The 9730-nt window shown below is 31.1% G+C and overlaps 1 protein-coding gene across 1 annotated transcript; it reads left to right on the plus strand.

Moving 5' to 3' along the window:
• The first annotated feature begins 237 nt into the window (after positions 1-237).
• LOC107445715 (tetraspanin-18-like) lies at positions 238-966 on the plus strand. Its single transcript, XM_016060186.2, has one exon. The coding sequence runs from the start codon at positions 238-240 to the stop codon at positions 964-966; it is 729 nt and encodes a 242-aa protein (XP_015915672.2).
• The last annotated feature ends 8764 nt before the right edge of the window (positions 967-9730 follow it).

Below are 9730 nucleotides of genomic sequence, written 5' to 3' on the forward strand. Positions count from 1 at the left end.
AGATATGCCCTGTACTATTTTCATTTATAAACATTTACCAAGTATATGATTTTAGACAAATAGGTGACGAAACTTTTGCATCTCATTTGCTAATGCATTATTGTGTTTAAAAGCTTCAGAATGAACGACCTTTTTACTGAGTCAATATATGAATCAATTGCCGAGTTTTATGTTACATTTTGATTTGAAATTTTTAAAACTTAGTAGAAATTGTTGGGATTTCAGTCGATACAGAAGATGAAGCGCATTTTTCGAAGAAGTGACACATACATTACTGCTGATGAACAACTAAACCGTATTATGAATGCCTTACTATTGTGCTCAGGCTTAGCCGTCATAGCATGTGGCACATATGTAGGTGTAGATTCCTCTGAAACCAACACGCTACTCAGTCTGAATGTTCTTGATGCCACCAATACCCTATTTCTGTTGTCCGGCTGCCTGACTGTTATTTTTTCAATATTCAGCTGCTTCGATGTCAGCAAGCCGACTGTTCTTTGCCTCTTCAGTTACGTGTTCGTCATTGTTTTTGTTCTGCAGTGTATGGTGTCGGCTGTTTCATTCGCTTGGAGGGTAGAAATTGAATACTATGCTTCTCGGGAACTGTCCGATTTCATTGAAAAAGGTGACGACGCGAGTGTGAGTAGTAAGACTAAGTTTGCTGTTCTGAACAACATTCAATTGATGTCCACTTGTTGTGGTGCTCGTGGTCCGAGAGACTGGAATTCGAGTAACTGGGTGATACGTCCTTTTTTACCTTACTCCTGTTGCAGTGCAACTGTGAAAGAATGTAGTATGGATAAACTGGAAAACGTCCATTCAGAAGGATGCTTGACTGTTATTATCGGCAGTTACAGGATATACTTTCTAATGATGGGTTTGGTATCTCTTTCGGTGTCTGTGTTCCAACTGGTGTTCTTTCATGCAGTCAATTATGTCATGTTTTATCTGAAATCTTCTCTATAAATATAAAAACGAAGATCTTCATCATACGGAAGATCTGTATCATATCATCGAAGATCATACGGATGTATGGATCGTATTTTCTTCAGCAGTTTGCAAAATTTCAAGGGGGCGGTTTGTAAGCAATCACCTCTTTCCAGCGTTATGTGGATCGGGAACATTATCAAAAATACGATATTTCATTGATAAAAACCATTATTATACATTAAAACGTGAGCTGACATGGAAACAGCATTTTAACAAAATATTTTTTTTTAAAAAGTAAAAGCAGACGAAGCCATAAAATTGAATAACCTAAAAGCTCGCTAAACTCACAATTTAAGGTACAGGCGTGCTAGTGTGGGGAAAGTATACTTTCGAGACGATGTCAGCCTTCATTTATCAAAAGGTACCTCACAATAGAATCAAGTTAACCTGTCTTATATACTAGGTAATAGATATCCAATAATCTTAGTGGAAGCTACACCACATTGCTCCCCAACCAAAATTTTATAATCTGTGATAGAATGCGATGAACGAACACCACTAGTTGTTAAATGCTTTATTTTTCGGTCATTATATATGTATTTTTCTTCTTTCTATTTTCTTTCTTTTTTTACTCTCTTAATCTATTTCTTTTTGTGATTGGTAGGGAGAATTAAATGTACTTCACCGGATTTTTGAGCGCTAATTTGGGAGCAAGTCAACTGTTCAATGTGGACTAATTCATCGATGTTGGCAAGCTCATATCACGTCTGGAAGTCACCAACAAGAGGAGGGTATACTTACTACCATGTCAACCCTATCAAAAGATACCTCAAATTAGAAACAAGTTAACATGTGTTATATACTAATGAATTGATGTTAAATAATCGTAGTGGTAGTTACGCTACACTAGAAACAAATAAGCAGGTGAACATATGTTATCGATTGAAGAAATACTATATACTATACTATATACTGTCAGAAAGAAAGAAGACTGAAGAAATACTATATACTGTCAGTGGGTTAGTCAAACATAAATATGTTTATTTTTATTCGTTCAAACGGCATTTCAATTTCAAAGCTTTTAAATTTATGTCATTCTAATGCTGAAACATTTTAATACCGACTGTAATAAAAACTAATTGTTCTCGTCTTTTTTTTGTGATCAGGAATTTTAAATCCTCCAACTTCATATTATTATCCTTTAAATTTAAATATTACAAACTTTATTAAAAACATCAATACTTACCGGTTATTAGTATGTGGCGTAATTACCGCTACGATTAATGAACATAAGTTCACTAGTATATAAGACATGCTAACTCGATTCGATGTTGAAGTACCTTTTGATAGCTGAAGGTTGACTGCGTTGAATGCTCTTTCCCTACATTGGTGACCTTCGGGCGTGATATATTCATGCCAACTTCGATGAATGGCCCACATTGAATAGTTCACTTCCTATTTGTGACTGCGTCATCGTCCTTGAAACTGAAAAATAAAAGATATCCATCGTAACTGAAAAATGAAAGGGTTGCTTTATTTGATTAGGAGAAATAGAGCTTAATAATTTATAAGCTTGAACTTAAATTTTAACTTTTATGAAATTATCGTCAAAACTTGTGCCTTAAAATCAGTAATTTAAAACTACACATTTGTCAGTTTTTAGATTTTTAAAAATTTAGTATTCTTTCAGCTTAAACTGCTGAAAACTGGTTTTGATTTATTATATTGAACAAAAATAAAGATACTTATCAAAGATTTAATACAGATAAATGTATAGTATTTAACTACCTTTTAAAAACTACTGGTTGCAAAACTGTACTAGCATAATTTTGTTAGAAAAAAATTAAAAGAAAATCTAAATTACCGCTTACTTAATATCTAAAGTTCTGATTAATGATTACCTTGTTCACATTCATTGAAAGATATTACCGAATAAAATAAATATCTACCATCAATTTACGTGTTAAAATTAAATTAAGAGGATGAAAAGTATATTTAGAATTTTCTCTCCTCCTTTACACCCCTCTGACAATTAAGTTCGGCAGAGGGGAGAAAGGCCTCTTAAGCAACATTATTACATTTACTTATCATATTTTATTACTCTTACACATCATTTACATACGACTGTACTCTTACATATTTATTACTTAATTTTTATTACTTATTATCTTACCATATTTTATAACTCTTACATATCATTTACATACGACTGTACTCTTACATATTTATTACTTAATTTTTTTTACTTATTATCTTATCACATTTTATAACTCTTACATATCATTTACATACGACTGTACTGTTACATATTTATTACTTAATTTCTATTACTTATTATCTCATCATATTTAATAACTCTTACATATCATTTACATACGACTGTACTCTTACATATTTATTACTTAATTTTTATTACTTATTATCTTATCAAATTTTATAACTCTTACATATCATTTACATACCACTGTACTCATACATATTTATTACTTAATTTTTATTACTTATTATCTTATCATATTTCATAACTCTTATATATCATTTACATACGACTGTACTCTTACATATCTATTACTTAATTTTTATTACTTATTATCTTATCATATTTTATAACTCTTACATATCATTTACATACGATTGTACTCTTACTTATTTATTACTTAATTTTTATTATTTATTATCTTATAAATTTTTACAAAAAAATTAACAAAACGTACGACAATTTTGTATCGCAAAATCTTATCTTGTTTTTCAGAGATATTTACTTTTAGGATTTTTAGATTTTTGATTCCCCCCTTTTTTACCCCTTAGCACTAAAGAACGAATTATAAATACTTAAAGCAATTTATCAGTTGAGAAGCACTACTGGAGTGAGATCCGTCATCGCGTTTTTCCGTCAACCTTTCGTGCCACATTTATTTGCAGTCACTTAATCTTGCACCAATCCTGTCACTAAACTGATCTCACTAACGACGCGTAATAATGCGTTTACAGAAAGATCCCATCCAGCTGCAAGAAGGCGACATTCTCTTCTATAAACATTCACACTCTTTTAACGAGACAATTTAGAAGAAAATCGTCAACCCTTATATGCTCAAATAACACTTCAGTTGAAAAATGTTTGATAGTGTTTTGAAATTAAGTTGTAGTTTTATGATTGATTTGTTCGATTAGTTGTCGTGACAGTCTGATTGGTTGCAGAGATTTAATAAGAAACTGGCAATGCCATTTGATATTGACTGACCTATTATTTATTCATCAACTATTAAAGGTTGCAATTGCTTTAAAGAGTAATTAATTACTTCATATCACTAAATGTTTATGTTAAATTTGAATGTGAAAATATAAAGTTAATCAAAATAATATATTTAGTGGGACTTCGTTAATATACACTTTGTGAAAAAGTATGGTTGTTACAACCAGAATATGGTAAAATTTACTGTGTTTCTGACTTTATAGAAACACCAAAAATCTCGGTTATTTTTCTGAAGCGTTTTAGAAATGATTTCGGTAAAATTAGCAATAAAATATTGCTTTACAATATGTGATAATTTTATCATGATATGCATGGTTTAATCCGTAAAATAATTATTTATTTTTGAACCTAGAAGACAAAGGAACTATCAGATCATGCATTGGGAGAAACTAGCCTTTCTGGAGGACTTTTTGATGGATCTAACCCACATTTCAGTTATAAGGAGAGATAAACTGCGAAAACCTCCCACGTTTAGTCCGACAGCAAGGGGATTCTAACTCATGATCCGTCTGCCACTGAGGATAGTTTACGTCAGTACTGTAATTGATGCGAACAGGAAGCAGAATTCATACCAGCCAGGCACCGGCTGGACCTGGGTCCTCTCATTGCGGGCTCTATCCTCTGAACCATTGCAGCTCTCCTATACATGGATATAGTGATAAAACAAATTACAAAATTACAAGGCTACTGAGTCGGCTCTTCAAAGACAGTTAAAAAAAAAAAGCCCTCAGCTTTTTTCTATATGGGTAACTTACAGAGAGTTTTTGATTAGCTTTTAATATTGTATATTTCACCGATTCAGTGAAATGTTAACACACAACATAACAGCATAGAAAATTCCCTGATTATTTTTTTTTATTCCGGTTAACTTATACAGAGAGTTTAGAATAAGTTCAATAAACCTCTAGACAAATTTGACTTACTTCAGTGGTCAACACACAAGATATACAGGTGGTCAAGTTATAAGGTTTTGCTCTATTTATTACATAGGTAATTAGGTATTTGATGAAACGCAAAGAGTTTCATTGTACTTGATTTTACAGTGCATAATTATTTTAAATTTGATTGTCTTCAACTTGATTATCTTTCCGGAAAAATCATAGTAGCAGTGAAATGTTTGATCAATTGATTGTTTTAATCACGAATTTTAAAAATGATTATACATTTTGGATTGGTTTTAATTTAACTATATCTTCCAAACAAAATCATTGTACTTGCAAAATATTTAATAAACCAAATATCTTGTAAAACAGTTTTTAGGTGATTAAGTATTTTTGATTATTTTCAGTTTGTTTATATTTCAGAAAAATCTTAATAATAGAAAAATGCTTGATAAACTATAAGTTTTGTTCGTGGTTTTTCTAAATAATTACAAATTTTGGATTGCTTTTAATTTGATATTCTTTCAAACAAAACTATAGTACTTGCGAAAAATTTAATAAGCCGAATGTCTTATGATTACGCATTTTGAATTATTTTCAATTTGATTATATTCCAGAAAAATCACAACAGTAACAAAATATTAGATAATAAACCAAAGGTTTTATTCCTGATTTTTCTAAATGATTACACATTTCCACATTTTGGATTGTTTTCAATTTGCTTATCTTAAAAAATCATAGTACTTGCAAATTATTTATTAATCCAAATGTGTTGGCGGACTGTTTTTAAATGATTACGCATTTTAGATTATATTTAATTGATCTCATTTCAGAAGAAAAAAACAATAATAGTAAAATATTCGATAAATCAAATAACTTCACCAGATCTACTTAAAGCATTTTCAAAGTTAGTGGAACTGAAATTTCGCAAGAACTCCATCTATTAAATACAGAATTCAATAAATCCAATAGAAAAACATGCTTCTCATTCCATAACAGTTATGAAGTTAAATCGTTCTCCCAAAGCGGCGACGTCGGCGTTATTCTCACATCTAAAATGGTATATCGAGTCAACGATCCATTTATCACAGACATATCCTAATATGAGAGAAAGAGATCATATTTGCCAACACATTAGTCAGCTCCCGTGTCTGGCGGTTGACTGTCCGGAAATGAAGACAAAGTATGCCACTTTTTTTCCTTCCTACAACATCCTTTTCTGATTTCGGAACTGGGAAAGATGAAACCCCACTTCCCCGAACAACCATTAAGTGGAATCAGCATTTGATAGGCACTCTTGACTTTGTCAGAAAAGAAAATGTGATCGGATTTTGGAATAAGTTCTTTTCTTACTTATTTCTTTCTTTAATATTTCATTTTGTTTTAACCCTTTAGTTCAGTGTTTCCCAAACTTATGACTTTTGTGTACCCTTTCTAAATTTTTAGTAACGCTGTGTACCACTAACAAAAAAATTGATACATTTTTTTAAAAATATGTTTACTTTTCTTGTTGGTACAAAGTTTTCGGTAAAAAAATCTTAAATTTTGGTAAAAAATTTCTATGTTAAGGATAAAAATTATATTTTATTAAAATCATCAAATTTTAATTATTTAGAATTTATTACAAATCTTTAATAATCAGAATTTATTACAAACCTTTATAAAAAAAAATTGCACAAAAGTTAAAAATCACAACTGACTGTTGACAGCACTCATTATTAACTGTTAACTCTGCAAAAAATAGCAAAAGAAAAATACGTAATCGTAAATTTTCATGACTGGCTTTGTTTTCAAATAAAATATTTTGAAAATTTTCGTTTGTTGCAAGATATTTCGCATAAGAACGCGTACCATCTTTACACTGTTCCCGTACCCCTGGGGGTACGCGTACCACACTTTGGGAAACACTGCTAGTTGGTATACGCGTGCTTTAGATTCAAAAGTGGCATTCTATTTCTCTGACGCGCATGATTTGTGCTTATATAATAGTGTTTAATAATAATAAATAAGCGCGACTATATCAATCAAATCATAATATTCATACTTTATTGACACTCAACCTCCTTTAAAAATAAAAACGTTCAAGCGTTTTATAACCGTACAGCCGATCCTAGTTTGAGTTTTCGAACTAGGATCGAAACTGAAGGTCTTAATGGTTTTCTTCAACACAAAGTCTACACAAAAAATTACGTATTTAAGTGGACGTAAATAGAGGAGGACGCTGCGTAGAGGTGATCTTTCCTAGGAGTTTCACTGTAATTTTGATCCCAACTCAAAAGACGATGGAACTCCTGAATCAAGTATTGGTAGAAATTTGCCTTCATAGAAGACTTTTTGAGAGAATTAACTCGCATCTGCGCTACATGGAGAGGAAAACCACGAAAACGTCCCCTGATTTGCCTGACGGCTTTGGTGCTCCATCCCCATGATCCGTCTACTACTGAGGATATTTTTACGTCAGCACTGTGATTGGTTCCAGCTGGTTGATAAATTCGAATCGACCTGTCATCGCTGGGATTCGAACCCGGGGCACGTCGTTGGGTGGCAAGTGCTCTATCGCCTGAGCCATCACAGCTCCGTCCAAGTTCTTAATGGAACAAATAACCGAATGATAAAATGTATTCGAAAGAAAGTTGAGCGAAAAATAGTTGTAATGTATTTAGCGCTATACAATAAATGATCTCGAAACAAGTTACAATAAAATGGTAGAATGATCATACATATCAGACCTTAAATTTTTGATTTTTTCCCCGCTCTCTCGATATCTCTAGGATCTAGTTATACCTAATAGCCTAAAAAACTTAGTGAATTTAACTAAACAAAATATTTTCTCATATGCATTCCATATCACACTTTCTTTTCTGTGAGTAAATAATTCAATGAAAGCCTAATTTATCTGGGAAAATTAAACCCCACTTCCCCGAACAAGCATTAAGTGCAATACGTATTTGATAAATACTCTTGATTCGTCAGAAAAGAAAATGCGATCGGATTTTGAGTTCTTTTCTTGCAACAACTGAAAGCACACGTGACTTAAAACCACGCGTATATCTACTAACCCTTTGGTAGATATACGCGTGCTAAGTGACTCAAGTAGTTTGTGCTTCAATAATAAATAAACAAGAATTAAATAGTTAGTAGAAATTAGGTCAACTTACTTTCATCATCACAATAATAATAATAAATCGAGAAAGGAAGATCATTAATAAAACCATATAAAATATACTCTGCGGAGTTCTGCTTGGGGATATTTCTCTGTCGTGTTTCGCCAACTACAATCGCCAAGGCGCTAAATAAAACTTATAATTTAAGAAAAAAAATAATAATTAAAAAAAACGTGTAGAGGTTTGGTTGCGGGTGCCTACAAGTTGCACCCTTCGCGTTCTATAATTTTTTTTTTTTTTTTGCGATTATTCTTTTGCAGATTACGATTACGATTCATTTTTTAACTAATTACAATTACTAAATTAATTAATAATTGCGATTTTTGAATTAATTAATTACGGTTACAATTCATTCCAACTCAAAGTAAAGCTGTTTGGTTATGGTTAGTTCATGCTGTACCCTTTGAAGAATTGACATTCCACAACTTATAAATCAGAATAAATTTCGTATTTTTATTTACTTTTTTTTCTAATTCTGCTCTGTGTTAAATTTTACTTTAATCAGGAAATTTAGAGGGAAAAAAAACTATATTGAGAGTTTATTGAATAGCATTTATGTTGTAAACATTAAAAATAACACTTATCCATTTTTATTCTCCAGTATGTTTTTAGGAATTAATGGTGCATGTTAAACGTTCAACATAAAAATAAGTTTGAAAGAAATTCAGAAAAGTTAAAATATTTAAATCGAACCTTAATTTGATTTTTAAAAGCTAAGAAATAATTACTCTTTCGTATTCTATAATACTCGGTATCTTTTAACGAAAAATTATCTAAGCATTTTATGGAAATTTTAATAAAATAAAAAGTAAGCAAACTGTTCAAAGGAATTGCAGACTTTATAAAATAAATCGATAAAATTAAGGACAAATTAAAAGTAATGCTGTGGCAACCCTCTGTACCAATTTTGCTGAAATCGACAAGTGTTGTCCTATACATGCACAGCAAATGCACACACTACTGTAATTTTAAATCAAAATCAGTACAATAAAATAATTCGTAATCAGTTAAATTAAAAACGACATATTCTGCCTCTAAGAACGTTTAGTCTTGTTCATTTCCTCGTTCGAGAAAACGACATCAAAAAAGCAAGTCAACATTTTAGAGAGACGTCTTTAAAAAAAAAAAAAACACTTTTTTTTTAAAGTTTTATGACGTATATATTTTAAGGTATTTTTCTTCTAAAGAATAATTTTTAACTAAATTTATTATAACTTCAATTATAACCTCGAAAACACAAGGCAGCAAATGGTAAATACCAGAGGTTTAGTTGGAAGGAAAATCATTTATTTATTTATTTTTTATTTACTTAAAAGGAAAGGTGATTCCTTCTTGAGCTTCTTATTTAATATTTGTATAAAACAATTCTAGATTTCTAGCTGTTTACTAATTATTTTGATCTGAGACACGAAATCAAGGGTTCATAATGGACTTATTATTCGTCGAATTTCATTCTGATTTATGTTCATTAGGAAATCTATGTAAGAAAGGCAACGGTAGTT

This window comes from Parasteatoda tepidariorum, chromosome 2 (assembly GCF_982258835.1).
Source record: "Parasteatoda tepidariorum strain Cologne lab strain chromosome 2, Ptep-v5.0, whole genome shotgun sequence".
Lineage (NCBI taxonomy): Eukaryota > Metazoa > Arthropoda > Arachnida > Araneae > Theridiidae > Parasteatoda > Parasteatoda tepidariorum.

What these genes read in the sequence shown, in the direction of transcription:
- LOC107445715 (XM_016060186.2), top strand. Translation starts at nt 238, where the DNA reads ATGAAGCGCATTTTTCGAAGAAGTGACACATACATTACTGCTGATGAA.